This window comes from Triturus cristatus, chromosome 12, assembly GCF_964204655.1.
Source record: "Triturus cristatus chromosome 12, aTriCri1.1, whole genome shotgun sequence".
Classification (NCBI taxonomy): Eukaryota; Metazoa; Chordata; class Amphibia; order Caudata; family Salamandridae; genus Triturus; species Triturus cristatus.
Genome location: NC_140595.1, coordinates 739,204,017 through 739,226,422, shown reverse-complemented (window position 1 = coordinate 739,226,422; position 22,406 = coordinate 739,204,017). Strand labels below are relative to the sequence as shown.

Below are 22,406 nucleotides of genomic sequence, written 5' to 3'. Positions count from 1 at the left end.
TTGTTAAGACAGCCCACAAATCACACATATGAAGCTGAGAATACAATATTGTGAAGAGGAGAGGGGTGGTTGACGCAAGGTCCCATCTATGCCTCCCACAAAGAGAGAAGCAGATTGAGAGGAGAGACTTACAGCCCGTTTGGCCTCACAGGATCCCACGCATGCTTCGGTGATCTCCTTGTAGTACAGCTGTTGCTCCACAGACAGCTCGTGAATGCTGCGTGGTTTGAGGCGTAAAGGCCCTCCTTCCAAGACTGGAGGTTTCTTTTCCTTCCCTGTGAACAGAACACAATCTCAGTCTCCAAAGTTCAGCAAGTCACAGTTTCTGAAGTACTACTCACACAAAAGAAAGATGCACCACAAGAAAATAAAACAATGTTAACAAGAACCAGAATAATGAGATAGAACAGGAGCATAATTCAACACAGAAGAACTACAAGGGCAAAGAAGCAACATTTCTAGAGTTACAGTCAGGACATTTCTAATTGCTGGAAGTGGAAATAAGGGCATTACTGTGAAAGATAAGACCGAAAGTCAAACTTATTTCAACTGCAAGATTTTGAGACATTGTTAGTGGTAAAGCAGAGGAGGGGAGAAAATCCCAACATCTCTCTCCAAATAAGGAAGAAAATCAATTATTGACATCCATAAAACACCAAATAATTCCAGATTCAGTGCTTGAATTGTTTTAAAGACACTGGCTTTGGCTTCACGGTCTGCATTGACAAGGATTCGGTTCAAAACTATTTTTATTCGGTACAAACAGGTTGACCATAAAAGAGCAATTATACAGTGTTAATAATAAAAACAGGAAAATAGTTAATTCAAGCAATTAAAACAAAAATATAAAATAAGCACTCTTAAATAGTGGCTATTAACATATTGTCAGTCTAATATCTATGGCAATAAAATAGAGAGCATACGTCAATCCTATAGCCATTCCAGATGGGTATAGCAATGCAAGAGTTACATACATCACACATAGCTCAAGTCCAGCAAATTTAGAGGGCGCCATGAGCTCCAATTTTAACCCCCCCTCCCCCCCCCGAGGGATAAATAATTTAAACTACTTAAATGTGGAGTACTCCATAATAAGCTAAAAGGAGCTACTCTTCCTAAAATTTACTGCACCCCATATAAATGAAATGCTAAAACATAGAAAAGAGTCTGACAGGGCACATAAGAATTTTAGAGCAGCTTTATGGTCTCTGGTATTATTTTCGATAAAAGTGGTCACATAAAATCATCCAGACCTAGCATAAAAGCTACAGAAACTGCAAAAGTCCTTAGTGCTCTGCTTGGAAGAGCCATCACATGGACAAGGGATTGCAGGATCGATGTTTCATTACTGGGAAGGCAATTAAAAAAATGCACAATACCCATCCACGGCCTGGTTAAAACAAATCGGTGCAGAGTGCGTGAGACCATAGACAAGTCCGGTTGAAAACCTTCTCTAAATGTGAGTGACATATATAAGCAAAACGTAGATTTCCTTCCTTTGACAATCGCCCTACTTTCACATCTGGAGCCTTATAGGGAATCTTTCAAGAAGGGGGCATTTACAGTGTTCAAAAACAAAGTGGCTTGGGCTAGGTTTGCCCAGCCTTCTTCCTTGAGTGCCATCTTCCCATTGGCTAGAGGAGCAGAATGTGTCACAGTTCAGCTCCTCTTCCCACACACAGGGTAAAGCTGGGAGACGAGATCCCATTTCAGCTGGAACATCAAAATACGTAATCGAGTAGTACAGAAATTTTTATGCAATATGCAGGAAGCTGGCTCTCTATAGAATATTGCCACTATGTGGTAATACCATGCCCAGAGTCCAGGGGTTTCCCAAGCGCGCACAGGGCTCAATGCAAATCCCAAAGTGCTTTATTAGTGGTAGTGGTAGTGTGGGTGAGCAGCCTTCGGCCTAACACAGAGGAGTGCAAGACATTTATTGCACACATATGAAAAATAATGGACAAAATGTTACTTAGTTGGTACTTTATTTTAAGACCCAGGTCTTCGTAATAAGGGAAGTACGTGTTTAATTAAAAATACTTTTCACTTCCAAAACAAAATCGACATTTGGAAACTTTTTCACATTGTCCAATGTTATCCTATGGGGAAAACAATATTGCGGTTAAACAGGTGTGTATTGAACTTACAAATTCAGTGTACGGAGCCAAAAGCCAGCAAGGGCCAGAGGTCAGGTAAGTACCACAACTGCACCACCAGCACCACAGAGGTCGAACTCGGAGTTTGACCCAACACTTTCCAATGGAGACAGGGGGTGCCTGGAGCCACACTGCTTGCAGGTAAGAAGAGCGGTTGCAGGGGCCAAGGTTTTGGGGGTTAGGTTAAGCACAGGCAGGGCCACAAAGCAGCACCAAACATACACCACCAGCAGCACAGGGGTGGCCAGGTGCAGGGTGCAAACTAGACGTCGGGTGCCTAATGCTTTTCAATGATGATTTTCCTGAAGGCAAAGAGGCGGCAGGCGTAGCACTAGAGGTTGCAGGAGGACGACCAACAACAGCAGAGGTAAATTGGGGGTTGTAGGCGCACCGTCAGTTCAGCTCACCAAGGCCGGATGCAGGGGTGCCTTTGGACATTGGAATCTTCTTACCGGAGGCGGTCGTGGGGAGCCTCTGGATTCACACTGCAGGCGCCATCATGGAGGGCAGGAGAGGTCAGCCAATGCTGGACATGAGGTCAGGATCACCGGGGAGACTTCACTGCACAGGTGAGCCACTCAGACTGAGGCAGTGGGCGCAGAGTAGGCTAGGGACGCGGATCTGCTTGGATTCAAAGTCTTTGGATTCAGTTTCTTCTGGGCAGGTCCACTATCCTCGCGAGATTGGAGTCCTCCCAGGGGTTTTGGAGGTTGCTGAGGCAAGACAAGTTGTAGGTTCATCGGAGCAGAGGACAGGCCAGTAGGGCTGGGGCCAAGGCAGTTGTCTTCTGGCTTCGGCGTCTTCTTTCATGTTAGGTCGTTGCAGATCTTAGGGTCCGGTCTGGGGGAGCCCCCTAAATAGTAAACTTAGGAAGCGTTTTAGAGGAGTAGCAGGTAGGGCCAATGGGCACTTTACCTGGGGTGGCTACACCATCTATTATACCACCCTCCCATGGGAGGAGGTATAGACCTAGCCCTGATTGGAGCCCCCCCCGCCCTCAGGATGGCAGAGACTGAAAGTTGTGCTTCACCTCACTCCCCCCCCCACCAACTTAGGGGTGGGGTTGGCAGAAGTGGGCACACCTCCAACCTTTTTGAATTTTCCTGTGCAAAGTGGGGGTGTAAACCGGGGGCTAATTAGATATATGGGGTTGGTGGTGAATAATAGGTGTTTGACGCTCTCAGGTCATTCACACATATAATCTGATTATGTCATGAAGTTTGGTACGGTGCAAAAGGTAGGGAAACCACCCATCCCCAAAATCGTGGTCCCAAGGCCACTTCACTGTACATACCAATCCTCTGCACACGTTTGAGATCTTAGTACATATAGTTGTATTTATAAGTCACAATACGGATTGTCTTGTGGTTTTTTTCCATAAGGATTTAATCGGTTTCTTCCGAACGTGATGTCCGTCCTGTGCTATATGTGGTCAGTTTCTTAGCCTTCACGTGTTTCGTCGCTGTTACATGGGATTACCCTGCGACTTCCTCAGGGCTTTGATCAATCCTTTGCAGTTTCTTATTTCCGGTGATCTTTCCAACTCGAAAAGGGTTTCAGTCTGTCTGGTAAAGTTATACCATGTTTTGGGAGTTTCTTTATCTTTTGCAAAGGACGGTTGTTTTTTTTCTGAATGCTGGCCAAATCCGGCAAGCTAGTCGGAATACAGGTCTCCCTGATCTCGGCGCGTTTGCCAACGAGTCCAACGAGGCTGCGGACTCGCAAAAGATAGAAACTCCCAACACATGGTATAACTTTACCAGACAGACTGAAACCCTCACTAAAGTCTGTAATTCTGATTGCTCCCACAAATCTATTCCACTACACTAAAGTAGTGCATAACATTAAAGCATCAACACCATATCTTGCGTCATTTACACTTGACACGATAAAACATATGCCAAATAAACATGTTCATCAATTTGGCTGCTTCCTACTTCAGATCACTCCACGGTTCTTTTCCATTCCCACAAATGCTCCTAAATTTATTAGGACAACCTTAGCTTTAAATGCACCTTTTCATACTCTAATCTGCATTCCAGTGTCATGGATTAGCTTCAACTCAGAGCATTAGCCCTTCTACCCAATGCCAATTCAACTTTTGCAAAGTGCAATGATAGGCCATAACCGCCCTCACACACCATAATTCTAGTAGTGCCACTTAAGGGGGTAGTTCTGTAGGGCACCACCATTACTGTATATGCTCTGTGCCTCCCTCCAAGAATCTATGTAGCCTAGGGCAGAATTAATTGATGGGGCTCAAAACTTCTTTCTCACGCATTCTCCAACACCAGCAAAGGTGATGCCACAACCAAAATCCATCACTTGCCTCTTAAAATAATAAATTCAACGCAAGATCTTCAAGTTGGACAAGCCTAGAGCCATTTGTAAGAGAGACATCCCTTGGTTTTGCTTGAGCTTCCTGCCGATCTGCAAGCTCTAACTTTCCCACATAACTTGTTAAATTTGCTCTCAACTTTTTTAGGAATGTCGAGCATTATTCAGTAATGTTTTTGACATTGCTTTTCTATCCATTTTGTTCATAAGCCAACATTTCCAACAGGTCAAAATTTCCTTTTTGATTAGTAAGGAATGTCTTCCGAAGAGCAAAGTGCTGAACCCGGTGCACAAATTCCAGAGGGATGACAGGACTGCTGTGACAAATTATCACTTTTGCACTGATGAAGTACGAGCGTGTAGAACAAGGAGACTCCACCATGTCTATCCCCAGAGTTTGCGTAGTTAGGTTGTGAGGAAATGTCTGGGGAGTTTAAATTCCCTGTGGCTTTTCCAAATCATAGCAGTTTTGCCAAACAATGTACTTGCCCACACACCTTATCAAACTGGCCCAGCATTCTCGGGCACAAGGGATAGTGTTTTATTGTAACTGGCAAAACTAGTTTATATTATTGATCAACATGCTAGATACATGGCCTAGCTTAGAGGGTTCCAAATATCTTAACTCAATATCCTGATATAACATCTGTCTCTTATGTTCAAGTTTGACCTTTGGGTGCATTGAGATTTAATTAGGTCTGATTAGGATGCAATAGAAGTGATAAAGTCTGCAGTGTGACCGTTACAGATTTCTCACACAAGGATGTCATACTACCTGGTGAGTCACAGGTATGATAGTATGATAATAAGATGATAGCGGAAATGGAGAATAGGAAGACCGGGATTATGCAACATACCCTTTCATTACGTCATCACCACATCAGCATTGCATTGTATGTTCAACTTTTCTGGACACGCTTTAAAGCATTCACTTTCTATGCACTTACCTTTGCCATCTGGGGTGATAGCGTTCTGCCCTTTACCCTTCAGCGGGCTGCCTTCTTCTTGCCCTGGCTTTACTGCTTTCAATGGCTCAGTGGCTTCGGTTTTCTGCTGCTCTTTGGGTGCTGAGGAAAGTAACAGATGACGGACAAAAGCTTAGACTCACAAATGGACTGGGATCATCCCACGCCCAGGTATAAATGAATCTAAAATAGGTCACAAATTAAGAAAAACTGAATGGAGAGGAAGGTCACTCAGTGGAAAACACAGAGAGAAAATCTGCAAAGAATTCCACGTTTTAAAGTGTAGCAATGGATGAAGAGGAAATACATGAGAAATATACAAGACAGGGAGTAAATAAGGAAGAAGCAGGAAATGGAAATGGTTGGAGTTGCAACCTCAAAGCAAAGAAAGTGGGTCACTATACCTGGAGGAGGGTTCTCCGGAATAGCAGGCTGCACCCCGTCGATGCTCAGCCAGTGAGCTGCAATGGACAGGGAAAAAAAGCCATTCAGAATCAGTGCTGAGTCACAGCCCAACAACAGTGTACACAAGTTTGAGGCGATACAGCAATTCACATAAGACTAAATAAATATTAAGGAGCTCAGGCCCGAGATGCTATAAAACAATTACACCGTTGCACCAGGGGCGATGGATTAAGAATTTATATGCAAATCTTACCTAGAATATCTCTTGTATCAGGGTACACAAGAATTCAGTGAGCAGTGTGGCTGTAAAATGCATCTGGTGGGACTAGGACATCACAAAATTTTAAATAAGCACCCCAGAAAACTGCTTCTGTTTGGTCCAGCAGTATACCGGATGACGACAAATTATTTTTATTACAAAATGGCCTTAAGACAGCTTACCTTTTAAGCACACATCCAGCGGTACGCGTGGCAGCGGGGTGTTGATGATGTCGCCGAGATCCACCTCCTTCTCATCGTAGAAGTACAGCTCTCGCCCTCCACCACTCGCATATCGAAAGGGGATAAATTCATTTGCAGTGAACCCATAAAGTGGCTAAAAGACAAGCAGAGGCTGTGAACACTAGATGAAGGTCTTGTGAGGTTGATTTCACATTTCATCCGAGTATGTTCAATCAACATTAAACATAAATATTTTTCAGCACAGTCCTATTTTATATTCTCTGCTCTTAACACAAATATAGCCCTAGAGGCAACCCATTAGCAGACACTTAAACCAGAATGCAAACATTCCTATCAGACATTAATTTATGGCTTAAGAGTCAATCAATCAATCAATTCTTTATTTGAAAGTTAGACATTCATAAAAGATAACAGAGATTATACATACAGTTACATATCATATAAAATACAAAAAGCAGCTAGAGTGTTAAATCTGTTAAATATCTCCCAACCTAGAAATGGAGGTTTTTTTGCAATATGATACAGCCGATTTAAGATGACTACCCATTCTAAAACAAGCATCAGGGCTGGGTAACAATGGCAGGAAACGAAGTTCAACTCTGCATTGCTTAAAATTGTGCATCCTAAAAAGAGGTAATATAAAATTTAATTCTATTTTTTTTTTTATTTACATAATATAAAATGCTTTAAACATTGGTTATAAGTATTGTCACAAGTACATTCTTTGCCTTTCAAATCACCAAACTATCCTTGAGGGAAAAACAACATAGAACCAACAGTGCCAGCTCTAAATGTCAGTAACAAGGCTCTCTCCCAATTATTACACACATAAGACAAATACGGCTCTAGACAGAAGTTCGTTTTTAGGGCAATGTAATTCTTAACTAAGGGTTTTCTCAATTCCAGACTATTCCGTAATGCACAACGTCTGTCCATACATAAACGTTTCACAGAATGCTCATCATTTTTACAAATATTCGTAGGGTTGTCAAATAAGGAAGATTGTCCCAGATCTGCTTAACACATTCAAGTCCAGGACGCACCGAACACAATCACTAATTATATTTTGACTAAAAGAGGCCCCAGGGCTGTTCTGAAAGGCATGACAAGAGATGCCCCATCATAATCAAATCCTCAAGATAAGGCAGACCCAATTCGTTGTGGCAAAAGTAATGAGGGGCTGTTTGAGTACGTGAACGGCGACATTGGCAAAAGCGATTCTCCTTAACTTGCAAAGCCCAGCAATCTCCAAACCCCCTTACGCCGCTACACATGGTTTGGTGCATATTCCTGAAAGGGAAGAAATCGGCTTGCCCCCCGTCTTACAAACATTCAAAAGTGAGCATACATAGTGTTCCCATACCATACATTTTATGCCAATGATCCATTAGAATTGAATACAAGATCAAAATAAGGAAATCTGGGCACACACTCTAAACTACTCCCATTGACAGAGTGTAACAAATAGTGCTAAGGGCCACATGCCATGGTGTGAGATTTGGTAAATTGTTTGACAGGTCTAAATCCGACATAAATTCTGAAAAAGCATGTACCACACAACGCAAGGCATTAGGAGTACGGGCAAGAAGCACAGCATCATCAGCATACAGAAGTACAGGTATAAGAACGGAATTGGCGTAGGGGACATTGAGTTACTGTGCTAAAAAAAACGTTATGTTTATTAATATATAGGATAAATAATAAAGGGGTTGATACACAATCCTGCCTCACGCCTCGATGCAAGATAAAAGGATCAGAAAGTTCGCTGTTTGGTCCAAATCAGATCCTAGCAGACAAACTGATCCAGCTATGCCAAAAAATGAACAATTGTAAATTAAAATCCCAAATTCTAATATAAGCTTAGCATGACTGACCTTATAGAAAGATGAAGACAAGTCCATGAAAGCCAGGTACAATGGACTCCTTCTAGCTAAGGTACATTTTCCTACTAACAAATGAAGATTTAAACACTGTTCCATTGTACGTAGCCTTTCTCTGAACCCATATTGACAAAGAGATAATGCACTGTCGTGTAACCAATCTCTTAATCTGTTAAAATAACCCTCCCCATTATTTTACCAGTGGTGAGCAAAATGTAAATGTAAATGTATTTGTACTTGTATAGCGCACTTCTACCCAGAGGTCTCGTAGCGCTGTATTCATACCGCTGTGGAACCCTTCCTGGTTTTCCTGTGAGAGGTCCACTCCTGGGCATCCCCCAAGGTGAAGCCAGGCATCCTAGCGCTGTGAGGGGCCGTTGTGGAGATTAAGCAAGCTATTTCCCAGAGTTGCACAGTGAGACCCATGATTAGAATAGGCACCGAGGCGAGAATTATCAGGTCCGGGGAAATTTAATCCAAGAGCCGCCGAGGCGGGAATTGAACCCTGGTCCCGGGCCAGACCTCTGCATCAGGATCTGCCGCTCTAACCATTGAGCCACACTTCTCCACAAAGGTACCCATAAGTCTTTCCTACATTTAAAAATATCAATTAGCTTTGAAGCTTTGGCGGGGGAGCTCTGATTAAGAGCAACTATCAATTAGTCTACGGAAACTTGGAGCCTCTCAATAATATTACTGTTATACGATAGGTCAGCAGAGGCACTACAATCAGAAATTCAACAGTATATGTTGCTAAAATGCGCCACCCAATGGTCTCCAGTAACATTGCTACACTTTATGGAGGGCGATGTCCTCTGTGCTCTCGGATCGTTAACTGTTCTCCAAAACACGCTTGGGATCTTAGAAGATGCTGCGACAGACAGTCCCAATTGTCCCTTTGAATTTAGGCTTTCTTGTAGGCAAAGCCTCTTTATAGAGTGCCCAAGCCTGTGCATCTACGGTAGAGTAGCCAAAGCTCTCAGCAGATTCCTTGAGCAGAATCTATCAAACCAGTGAGTGACTGCAAAAGTAGATCTACAAACAGGCTTAAGTATGATCTATGCACTAGATCACAAAACACTAACCAGAGAAGCTCCTTCCCAAATGATTATCCAATAAACATGCCATGAAAATATACAAATCAGAATTAGGCAATTCAAATGCTTAGTAAGCTCTTGCAGGTGCCAAACTAACCTAAGGTTCACTGCCCACATCAGTACGCATAAGTTGGAGTTCCTGGACGTGTGGGTGGGACATCAGGACCTCAAACTGATGGTGTCCCTATACACCAAACCCACAGCCAGGAACACTCTTCTCCACTTTGGTAGCTTCCACCCAAGAAGTCAAAAAGATGGAATTCCGTTTAGTCAGTTTCTACGACTTCATAGAAACTGTACTTCCATCAAGGATTACCTCTACAATGCTGACCTGATGAAGGAGAAATTCATCCAGAGAGGGTATCCTCATAAACTGGTCAGAGATGCCCTGAAACGAGCAGGGTCTACAATCGCGACGCCATGTTCCAAACCAAACCACCAGAACAAACAGACAAGTTAGTCTGTGTCACGAAACATTCATCAATAGATAACAAAATCCGGCAGATCATAAATTCACAATGGCACCTACTCAACCTAGACAGCCAAACAACACGGATTCCCAAACCACTCTTTGCATTTCGTCGCAATAAAAAATTGAGAAATCTACTGGTAAAAGCCAAGCTGCCAGAACATAAAGGATTGGTTCAAAAATCTATCACAGGTGATTACCCTATAAATGGAAATCATCAATGTGGTACATGCCATGCATGCGCCAGTGCTATTGTGAGTGATGTAATCTCCATCAACAACCGTACCATACAGTTAACAGAGATGACGAACTGCAGGACGTCCAATTGTATCTATGCCATCCTGTGCCCCTGCAATTTAACCTATGTAGGGGAAACAGCTTGAGAATGCAGAATAAGGCTAGGAGAACATAAGTCCAATATCAGGAGATGTAATGCTTCAGCACCCCTGGTTAGCCACTGGATGGAAGCCAATCATAAGGAGCAGGATCTCCATTGGACTATTTTGGAAAGAATTCGTCCACAGAAAGGCCTTGACTGTACCAATGTACGCAGGAAACGTGAAGTTTTCTGGATATTTTTTCTTGAAACAAAGGGCAAGGGATTAAACGAGTTACTGCCGTGGGAAAACGCAATTTTTTGAGACTAAGCGTAACATCTTTCCCTTTTCTAAGATGCCTTGACTAGTGAAGGTTTTTATCCAGCCAGGACCTTTTGTATTTCCCTTTATTTATGCTAATTCGAGACCAGTGTTTGTTTTAACATGGTCACTTCTATTTATCTCTGCAAATCTCAGACTAAGTGGACCGACCCCCAGTATTTATTTTTAAATTTGGTCCCTTCTCTTTCTCTTTTTTATTTTTGTTAACACCAGACTGTGCTTCTGGCTTTTTTGATTATCATCATCACTTGCGGTTTGCTCCATTTACCTTTGAACCGGGCACTCTATTACTTTGTCTGTTAGGCTTGTATTAATAGCCTGTCAACGCGTGAGTGAAGCAGAGCTTTAGCCCGATTTTGGCCCAAGGATGGAGAGAATTAGAATGATATTCTGCATGCACCTTATCCATATGTTAACGTGGGAGAGCCTGCACCTTTAACCCCTTCAGCGCTGCGCGGATTCCTCCGCGGTGCTGAAGGGTTCGAGCGCATGGCGGGGCCATGACGGAACGGTTCCGTCATGAGCACAGCTCAACCGATGCTCATGACGGAACCGTTCCGTCATGAGCATGGAAAGGGTTAAGAAACTTTACAGAACTTGAATTCTGTGTACCTACGCAGTCTTACGTCCCAGCGAGGTGTGGCTAACACCCACGCTTATAAATCATTGGACTATTTAAATGCCCCAATTAGCCAGCCTTCCATCTGGACGGTTTCACGTTATCAGCGGGACGCTCTACCTCTCGGCAGACGTGGGTTACTTTCATTTGCACATTCAGGTAAATTCTTTTCATTTGAGACAGTGGTCCATCCCTGTCCATTTTGTTTCTGTTAACTCAATTAGTAAAATGCAGTCAGACTCCGTTTAAAGAGCTATTTCATGTTTTTCATTCTCCACAGGGAATTATTTTAAACTGTTTGTTAGCTTAACACCCACGGAATGGAGCGTGAGTCTGCCTCTTGAAGCTGTTTGTATGAGGTATTTTACACTGACAACTAATGAGTTATTTCTATCTAACACACTGGGTAATTGTTTTGAAAATCTTTGCTGGTTTATTTTCTGTCTTTTCTGCAGCACCATTTCCGCTAAATCGTCCAAGCTGTATCCGGGCATCAGTCCCATTAATCGTGTGATATTAATGAGGTGAGCTATTACTTTTCTGTCTACAGCAACCCTGCATGCTGGTTAGATTTTACATGCTCGAGTTAGGACTATTCCAAAATGCTGCTTTTTTTTCATGTTTTGGAATAGGGGAATGTTTTCTAATTCTTGGGAAGTGGAGTGAGTTATGTTTGTTAATCTAGCACGGTCGATTGCTCCCTCCCCAGAGGCAGCGACCCTCTTTCCCTGTTGAATTTCGATCCTGGAACATGCAGGACAGCATTATAACTGCTCCCTAGAAAGATTAGATAGCTTGGCTCACGCATGTCTGTTATTTCATAATCTTTTGAATAGGATTAGTTAAATTCATCGGAGCCAGCAGTAAAAGTTATGATTGCTCCACAGATGGAGCAGACAAATACGGTTCTTGAGCGCTTGTCTTTGCTTGATCCTTGAATACTTTGCGTGGAACGCCCTCGCCGCCGTCCCACCCATCCGCAGAGCCACCGCCGGAGGAAGATCCTTCTCCTACCTGGCAGCCAAGTCATGGAACTCCCTCCCCATCCACCTTCGGCTAACCCAGGACCACCTCTCCTTCAGGAAGCAACTCAAGACCTGGCTTTTCGAGCAGTAACGGACCCCTCTCCCCCAGCGCCTTGAGACCCTTCCGGGTGAGTAGCGCACTATACAAAGGTCATGATTGATTGATTGAGCCAGCCATTATTATTTTTTTTTGCAGATTTTACTAGGACGACCTCAGCAAATACTATAGGCCAAGCTTTTTGCCCTATGCCCTTTGGGGTTCTTTTCTATTGGATTTAAACACCAACCGTAGAACCTCATCCTTCAATTTTTGGTAAGGCTTCTTTACTCCATTGGATTATTAGGCGTGATTGACTCTTCATAAATTAAGCACCTCTTATGTTATCATCTTTTTGTTTATAATTCTTTAGGGCACAGTCTGCCTTTTTCAACACTTTCAATTGTTTCTAAGACTGGGAGAATTCCAGCTATATCAGCATTCTCCCACCTGAGTTCCACAGGTCTGCATTTAAGATTCTTCGCGATTATTAATTTCCTTATTCCTATGTGCATGTTTTTCTTTTATATTTTCACATTTTATTTATTCTTTTTTTATTTTTCACATGCATTTGTCTCCTTTAGATCGTTATTCATGCTATTATATATATTTTGAACCCTCTGTGCTATTGTGTTCCACTGCAATTTATGTATCATTAAAATCTGTATCTCATATCTTATCTTTCGATTACTATTAGTCTTCACCAAAAAAAACAAAAAAAAAAAAAATGCAATATGAATATATTATGTAACTTTTATTTTTGCTTGCCAGGTCCCATTGCCTTTAATTGAAAATTACCTACATGCGCCCTGAGGAAGGTGATACCCCAAAAGAATAAAGGGTTCCACCGAAACGCGCGTGGGCGCTCCGAACCAGTCCCCTCCGTTCATTTATTCTGCATTTTGATTTTCGATTTGGGAATTGTGTTTTGTTTGAATGTAATCAACTTATAAAACATTTTTGTGTTACGATACCAAACTTCTGGCTAAAAATCCGAAAAAAAATTGTGTTTTCTGGTATCCCTTTGTGTATTCTGGTATCCCCCTATTTGAAATAATTGTTTTTGTCCACGAACACGCAGTGAGAGGGGACTCAGTGCGTATTATGCTGCTTTTGTATATATGCGATGTATGTATTGGTGATTTCGCGTGAGTATGCTGTGGGTATGAAAGTGATTGTATGCTGATGAATGAACTGTTTGTCAATGGGATCCGATGAATTTCACTGAAACTGTATAGTCACGATTTGTCCTCATGAATGTATTAATGTTTATGTACAGAAAAGTCAAAAAATAATAAATTAGTCAATGACTATGCTTCTTTGAATACTGTTATTGATTGTGGTGGCTTAGCAAGAGCGGTTAATGGAAATAGGTGACTTAAAGCACCCTTAGAATTGATACAGGTAGAGTCTCTCTTTGGTCTAGTTTGGTTGCCAAACTAACCTAAGCCCATTATCTTGGGGCAACAGTTATGCAACAGCTTGTACCGGGCCTCTCCTAAAACCCATGGGTATAGTAAATGAAGCTCCCAGGGGATTATGACCTCCAACATTTTCATCCAATATGTCACACTTTACCAAATACTGTAATAATCAATGGGTTACAACCTTTTCCATGGAGCATCTGAATCCTAGGATAAATATCATAAATCAAACTCATGAATATTTACGAGATCTTGCACCAGGATATACTGACCTAATTCAGCGGCCATACAGCAAACATGTATCAGAATAAAATAGAAAAGTGGCAATTTCGTTGGTTGGGGGATTTAGTTTAGCATTACAAATCCCACACAGCATAATATTACATTCTGAGGGTGAAGAATTATGCTTAGTCATAAGTTTGTCAAATATCTTGAATAGGGATGAAAAATTCTTATTGATAGAATAGGAAAAGTCATTATTAGAAAAATACATAATAAACAGATTAAAACTGTGAGAACCAACCATTCAACCAACGGTATTACTTGAACCTCAGTAATTTTAAAGCCCAATGAAATATTTTTGTTTTAACCCAGAGCTTAACCCAAATGGATAAGCCCCCTTTTGGAAGCACACATGCGGAATGAGTTGCTGGGATGGAACGACCGGAATAACCATTACACAAACAAGAGGGATAGTAGCCCAAGTTTCTTACATAATAACAAAATCGTACTTGTCAATCGAGGACATCCAGTCTTTCTGAGCGAATTTACTGTGAATCCCTGCAACATTCTAAGACAAAAAACTAAAAACGGAGATACCCCTTGGATTTAGTGACTGTAATATTCCTTAGTATTTCCATATCCTGCCCAATTTCATTACAGGAATGTTTACTGTCAGATGAAATTTCTAAATCCACAGGTTCAATAATAGTACATTTACGGTCCCCAGAAATAGCCTCCACTGGGCTAACTTTCTGAACGCTACTGCTATGCAAAGGCTTGGCCCCAGGTTGATTAGAAAGTCAGTCACACCCAGGCAAAGTAGCACACCTGTTAGTGAGTGGTAGCCCAACATGGTAGGACACAGGATGTAATAAATACAGCCTCAAAGTGGGTAGAAGTGCCGGATCAGGGATAAGAGAAGATACAGTATGAGGGGTTTATAGACATATCCAAGTGAGAGGGGGAATATTTGAGAGTGGCCAGAGAGGGAAAATCGAGACGGGCCAAAAGACTACGTACTATTTTAGGATCCTTAAAATTCACAACAATACAAATCACGGACAATTCTTTAGGGGATAAACAAACCCAATCAACACTTCTGGCCATAAGCATTTGATTATTAAACATAGCCAATGTTAAAACCTTGTTGAATCAATGTATGGGTTGTCTCCTCCAGGACTAGTCTGAGCTTGGGAACATTAGCCAGGATTAAAACGTATGGTCAAGCTGAAGGGAGCAAATTCAATCTAACCCGCTCCTGCAAGCATTGCTTTTCCTGGGAATCCTGCTGAAAGAAGAGCAACCCAACCATTACTAGTGGTACACGTAGCATTAACAAACATGCGGATTAGGTAGAATAGGTAAAGAAAGAAGAAATTAAAGAAACAGGCAACAACTGAGAAGATAAATCTGAGTGAAAAATTAGCTGCATGCGCCTTAGATAACCTGAGCGCATACCAGACACGCTACCCCTAACTTCATGAGGAGCAGCTATGACTTTAGCATGTGAAGTTTTTGTAGTCTTATGTGAAATGCATATAGCCAGGCTGAATTAAATTATGTCTAACTGATTTGGAAGGGGCTTGATGTGTGCTTTTAAAATGGATTCAAATCTAGTGCATAGTTTGTCAAAGTGGTTGGAGTTATTCACACAGTCCCCAGTGTCCCGCTTGGAACTTGTAGCTAAACACCTCTTTCACATCCCTCCTATTTTCTTTTTTAACTGAGGTTTCATTGGGTGAAAGAGTATTGTTGCACTCTGCACGTCTGCAACACGGATTCTCCTGCTGAACAGATAACCAGCATCTGCAGAAGCACGGATCCAGTCCATTTTGTTCTGTTGGACACAAACAGGCAGCTTAGCTCCGTGATTGATAACCTTTTTCAGTCAATGCAATCTCTTTAACACCCCCACTGCACGCTCCAAGATGGAGTCAACGGTTGGAACACTAGCTGCAGGCGCTGCACTATTCACTGTTCTTCTCTTTCCCATATTGGCAGGGCGATTAAAACCCTAAAATAACAAAGATAAAAGAGGGGTGGCCCAGCGTCTTTTGGGCTACGTCAGGAGAAGATTGGCCCTTTCTTGGCCCTGGTGTGTAAAGCGGTGAGGCTGTGATGTTAAATTGAGCCCGCACTGTTCTAATCCGTGTGGCCTCGCCTCTTTGCAGCAAAGAGTTCTGGGGCTTGTGGTCCAGCCCGTGCCACCGAGTGTACATAACTTCGGAGTCATATAAAAGATCAGGAGATATCTTAACCTGAAACAACTACACATCTTCCACAGCACAGTCAAACCCTTAATTCTCGTTAACGAGCCACTGGCATTTGACTACCGTACAGATTTGAGGCACCTCTGCCAGGAACCAGATAACCCATTGCAGCAAAACTGCACAATTCTCCTCAATTAGCAGAATAGATACAGCAGCAGGATAAAACGCACGCGATGACAGCAATGCAGGCTTTCAATACACAATAAATAGAAAAGGAGAGATAAAACAGTCAGCAGATGAGCATGCATTCCTCAGACATAAGGAAGGTGAAGCACTAACAGCAGTGTAAGCTTCCCAAAACCAACCACACATAGTTCTGGTACATTAAGCACAATAAAAGAACAAACTTCCTTCTCAGAGGAAAAAGTGTAGGACAAAACAGTCAACCTTCCCCGCTTCAGGGATTGGGTACAGTGATTTAGCAGTAGGATAGGCTAACCTCCCACATAAAACAGTTACAATTAATGGGGGTGCAGCATGTGTAGACAAATGCTTGCCCTCTCACCAGAGCCTAATCCATTTTGGGGACATTCTTGCTTTCTCACTGTCCTAACTAAGGTTTTTGTTTTTGTTCTGCACTTAAAAAAAATAATATTGCAAATGAACCTAGTGTATACTTCAATTTGAACTGTAAATGCTTTAATGCCCAATCTTGATCTTACTTGTTTTATCTAACTCTAACGTATGACAGCCAGTTGCCCTACCTAAGATGTCAACCTTTTACCAGCAGGTTTTGACAGCTCAGGGAAACACGAGTATTTTAAACAATGATTTAGGCAGTTTCACAAAACCTCAAAAACACATAAAAGGAGGTCGACTTGTGTTGAGTTGCGTGCAACACAAAGGGGAGAAAATATTCAAGGGTGAAGACACCAGTGGACAATGAACAAACATTTTCTTCATGTGTTTAACGATTGGGAAGTGACATACTTATCTGCCACGTTCAAAAAAATACAACTGCACCTGTGGCTTTCAAGATTACGAAGATACTGGTGATAATGCAAGAACAACAGGCATAACATATTTCAGGGTAGGGATAGCCGAGTGGTTGAAGAAAACAAGGATTTGGGATACCTTATGCAAATTGAAGTTGCTCACAAAGTGAATGGAAATGTGCATTTGTAAGGATTTTTTACCCTAGACTTTAATAGAGCAGTGGATAGGTGTCCTCTCGCCAACACCGATAAGATGTTTTCCATACAGAGGTAAGAACACACACTATGGTAAACTCTTCGGCCTTTTTTACTAGTCTCAGTTTAGGGATGGACCGCAATGGAGAGCTGCACATGGTTGCGGCTTTGCTGATTTAGTTCTGGTGCCATTTCGATCGCTATGGCAGATACTGATCACTCACCTATTTGTGTCTCTTAACATTATTGTGACCCGCAGGATATATCTATTAGACTGAGGTTCCAGAGTCAATTTGTCAATTTGTGTCGTAGGAGACAGTTTACTACCTTCTCAGACGCATCCTCGTATTCAGACAGCTAGAGTGACACAGAACCCTCTACCAATACGAGAGGCAACCAAACAAGACAGTTCAACCAACCGGCACCTTTTTTGGACAGAGACAACGGCCGCCCCAGAGGCAGAACAAAAGCCAAACAATGGTACAACCCCATCCCCCAATCAAAATCAGGGAGAAATAAATATGAGGAGGAACGTATACCGTTGGTAGAGGATGAGAAGAGCCCAATATACAATCTGTCAAAACACAATTTATCAACAGAGGAAATCAAAGTACTACAAAAGAGTCTGTCCTTTATACCAACGATAAAGCCAGACATAGGACAAACCAAGCTGGAAATCACGCAACTATTTCGAAAGATGAGACTTTGAAGCGTTCTTTTCAGATAGTTCGAATCCAATGCCACGTAATAACTCGGGGCTAAAAAAAAAAAAAAAAAATCAATCTACTTTCCCCGCTCCCCCCCCCCCAAACTGCGATAAATATGCCCATGGAACTGTTGACGTTCGAAAAGAATGAGATGAGGGACCTAGACCGATTAGACAAAAAGAAGACCTTCACAAAGTGGAACTTATCAAAAAATGAAAAACAGGCACTGGATAAACTGATGAAGAACCATGAAATCAGATTAAATCCTGCGGATAAAGGCAGAGCTATTGTCTTGCAACGTGAAAAATACGAAGCCAAGATTTTCTGCCAACTATTCAATGAATGTCATTACCGAAGAACGGATGAGGACTGGACCAAAATGATTAAATCAAAATTAATTAACTTAATATCTATCAGAGAGGAAGAAGGATGGCTAGCAAAAAAAGAAGCCCAATACCTAATAAATGACAACCCCAGGACACCCATACTGTATGTCCTCCCAAAGATCCACAAACACTCGGAAAATCCACCGGGAAGACCAATAATTTCCGGGGTCAAGTCCATTCTCGAGAGACCGGCAAAATAGGTCGATACATTTCTTAGACCCTTGGCGAGTGAAACTGCCAGCTTCATAAGAGATACTATGCAAGCTATTACACTGCTGGAAGGTCGACCCTTTGAGGCCGAACAAGAGTTACTGGTAACGTTGGACATAGTTAGTTTATATACTAACATTTCCCAAGAAGAGGGACTAGAAGCCCTCCATTTCTTCTTGGACAAAAGAGGACGGCCCCACAACGTGCGTACGTCTTTTCTATTAGATCTGGCTGAGATATGCAAACAAATAACTTTTTCAACTTCAACGAAAACCAATTTTTTGCAAATCAAGGGGGCCGCGATGGGGTGTCCCTTCGCCCAAGAAATGGCTGTGATGTTCATGGCTCTATTTGAAAACAAATGGATATACAGCAACAACCCTTATAATGGACACATACAAATTTGGCATGGTTACATTGATGATGTGTTCATGCTTTGGAGAGGAACATCAGAACATCTAGAAGAATTCTTAATCTGGCTTAACAGGAATTCAGATATTTAGTTCACCCTAAATTTCAGCAAAACAGAGATTAATTTCATCGATTTCTTGGTGAAACACTTAGAGGGGGATTTTGTACACCACCCTGTATACATAGAAAACCGAAAGGAACACGCTCTTGCATTTCTTAAGTTTCCATCAACTAAATCTGCTCGAGAATCTGCCATATAGTCAGTTTTTAAGACTAAGGAGCAACTGCACCAAGAAGGAGGACTATTTTAGCAACGCCAAACTCATAAATAAATTGGCAGACAGAGATTATCCAAGAAAATTGCTGAAGCACGCAATGAAGAGGGCATGGTACACCCCTAGAGACACTCTGCTGATCCCAAAAGTAAAGCCAAACAATATGCCATTGGTTTGCGTCACCACATTCTCCGGTCTTACAAACGAAGTGAAAAAAATCGTAAGAAAGAAACTAGAATACAGTGAAGGGCCTAGACATATTCACAAACACACCAATCTTTGCCTTGAAGAAAAACAAAAGCATAATAGACAAGCTAGTTCGTGCAAATAATGCAGCAAAGGAAAGTGTCCAGTCTCTTTGTACAATGTTGACCCTACCTCCAATCAAAGGTCATAAGCGGTGTGGGAACTGTATTTCATGCAGCAGTACCATTGAGGGTACCTAATTCACATACGGCAATAAATATGTGAAGCATGAAGAGTTTACTAACTGCAACACACACACACACACAATGTCATCCATTGCGTAGTAATGTGTCCATGCCAAAAAGCCTACATTGGAAAGACAACCCAGCCAATAAAAAAAAAAAAAAAAAGAGGATAACTCATCATCGTTCCAGAATAAGATGCACGGTATTGAATGCACCGATGGCAACACACTGTATTGAAAAAGGACATGGCCCTAACAAAATTAAATGGACAGTGCTAAAGCACGTAATTGGAAATAACATTGAAAAACTACTATTCAGATTTGAAGCCGAAATATTAATGTACCTGGGTACGATCGAAAATGGCGTAAACTAAATGAATGAGATCACACTGAGGACAATTGCGATGCATGTAAGCAACGCAAAAAGATCGCATGTTGCAAAAGTTCCATTAGGGTGAGATTGCTAAATATCTTAGACCAATGATCCGTATCGTAATCGTTGAATCACATAGTACCAGGACGTTACCAACCCTGGAAGCAAGGTTGAGGTAGTGAACGTGTCTACTGTGGATAATTGTGATACATGCAAGCACGGAAAGAAGATCAAAAGATATACAGGCGCCCTCCAATTAGCAAACACAAAAACATTGTGTCAGATTAAGACGCTGGATCACAAGTACTGAATCACCCATTGCCATGATGATGCCTAAACAGGAGGTCAGGCTAAGTCAGGCAATATGGCCTGTAAAGGACACTCGCAAGATGACGTCAGACGCTCGTAGGAGTGAGGAAGAACGTCTCCACATTTAAACACAATGCCCGCTGGCGGATAATAAACAAACGCCTGGAGAAACAAGGAGCGGCAACACGAGGAGTCCACACGGGAGCACCCAGGGACCGCTATAAGCATCCTTCATGAAGGTAAATCGAGTTATGTGAGACGCGCTGCCTGGTTTCCCGACATAAACCTTATCCGTTGTCAAATTACGCTTGCTTGCTAATACATCACTGATGTAACCGATGCAAATGGCTAATGCACCACCTAGGACTCACTGCTTCACGGGGAAGGGAATAGGCACCCGGATGTCCTTAATACCGGTTGCACTACATGGGATTGAATGACTACGAGGTGAGCTTATACCAATGCTTGGCGCCAACTAGGTACACGGAGCACCCCTTCACCCCCAAAAGAATTTTGAGGGAAAGCACCCTTCGGAAATTCTAAAGATTCAGGCGACATTGCATGCCTGAAACTGTATATAAATATTAAGCCCAGATACTAAGAGCCTCCTTTATTCTTCCTGTCAATCCCAGAACGCCTAAGTATTGAAGGCATCAAGTTATTTAAAGAAAAGACAGAACTGACGAGCCTGGATGATCATAAATAACTACATTCTGGCATACCAAGAAAAAGCATACCCGGTACGTAAGGAGCTCATCAAAAACAATAATCAAGTGTCACATATGAGATATTAGACTCAAAGTATCATTGAATACTGTCCTGCCCTGATGAAGACCTTCCAGTAAATACATCGTCTTGGTCCCCCAAGGAAGGTCGAAACGAGTTGGCTCTTTTCTGTATGAGGCCAAGAGCAACCAAGGAAAATAACACACTAAATAACAGTTCTTCCGAGCTTGATTGAACAAGCTCTGGAATAGAGTTTCAAAATAAGACTCTGACCTCGTTAGGACCCCTAAAATAGAATATATTGAGGACACAAACAAAAAGATCCCGATCCTAAACATAAGATTAGTAGGACAATTAGTTCAAATGAAAATATTATATTTTTGAAAAATGTAAATTACATGTACGGCACTGTTTGATGTCGTCTCTGTGTGTAGACAATGTCTGGTTAGTGACAAAATGTTTGTTTGTTATGTAAATATTGTTTCTTTGACACATCTTTGTTTGAAATTTTGAGGAAATCACTTGAGGTGTAGGTTTTATTGTAATATGTGAAAAGAACCTTTGCTTAAAACAATCTAAAAAAGAATTTAAATGAATGAAGCCCAGAGTTAATAAAAAAGGACGACTGTGGCATAAGTAACGCTTCATTTATAGTTTGAGAGGTATTTCCAGTTTGGTTATTATTCAATTGATTCCAGCCTCTGTTCTCCTAATCCGAATCACTCCCCCACTTTGATACTTGCAGTAACAATCAAGCCACCCAAATGGTTTCTTATCAAATGATGGTATACACTGACAGGTGCTTCTTATATCCAGATGTGATTCTGGCACTCCTGGTTCAAAATGTCAACACCACCTAAAGGAGTGGAATGCTCTGGGAATATAAAGCACAGATACTTTTATCAGTATTAACTTGAAGTTATGTTTTGGTTTTATTAAACCCTGACTTATCCAGATGGCACCTAGGCCCTATACAAACCCTTCTAAAAGAGGAGGTCATCATAAAGCCAGAAACAGGAGAAAAGTGACTATTATCCTGCCTACCAAAAGATAACAAGCATTTGCAATGCAATAGGTCTCGCAGTTACACGAGTTAAAGCTATTGGCATTGTAAATGACAATGCCAATAGGCATTGTTATTTGCAATGTCAATAGCTCAAACTCGGGTAAATGCGAGACCTAATGCATTGCAAATGCTTGTTTCATAGAAGCTATTAGCGAATTTCCATAGTCGAGGCAACTAATTATCAAAGCTTGGACTAAGGATTCTCTTGACTGAAGTGGTAGCCACGCAGATAGTTTTCTGAGCATGCGCTTTATCCAAAGCAAGCGCCAGTGATGTCGTTAATATGTTCTTTGATGGATAGATCCTCACCCACCATGATGCCCAGGTTTCTGCCCACAACCTTCGGAGTTGGG

The 22,406-nt window shown here is 41.8% G+C and overlaps 1 protein-coding gene across 6 annotated transcripts in view; it reads right to left on the bottom strand.

Moving 5' to 3' along the window:
* Positions 1-22,406, bottom strand: part of TAF6 (TATA-box binding protein associated factor 6) — a 122,217-nt gene that overhangs the window by 42,823 nt on the left and 56,988 nt on the right. For all 6 annotated transcript variants that reach the window (XM_085638622.1, XM_085638625.1, XM_085638621.1 and 3 more), the window contains exons 4-7: positions 6,308-6,461; positions 5,866-5,922; positions 5,444-5,563; positions 133-275 (exon numbers count right to left, since the gene is read on the bottom strand). In XM_085638622.1, the coding sequence (XP_085494748.1) occupies positions 133-275; positions 5,444-5,563; positions 5,866-5,922; positions 6,308-6,461 (474 nt within the window). The remainder of the gene's footprint in view (positions 1-132; positions 276-5,443; positions 5,564-5,865; positions 5,923-6,307; positions 6,462-22,406) is intronic.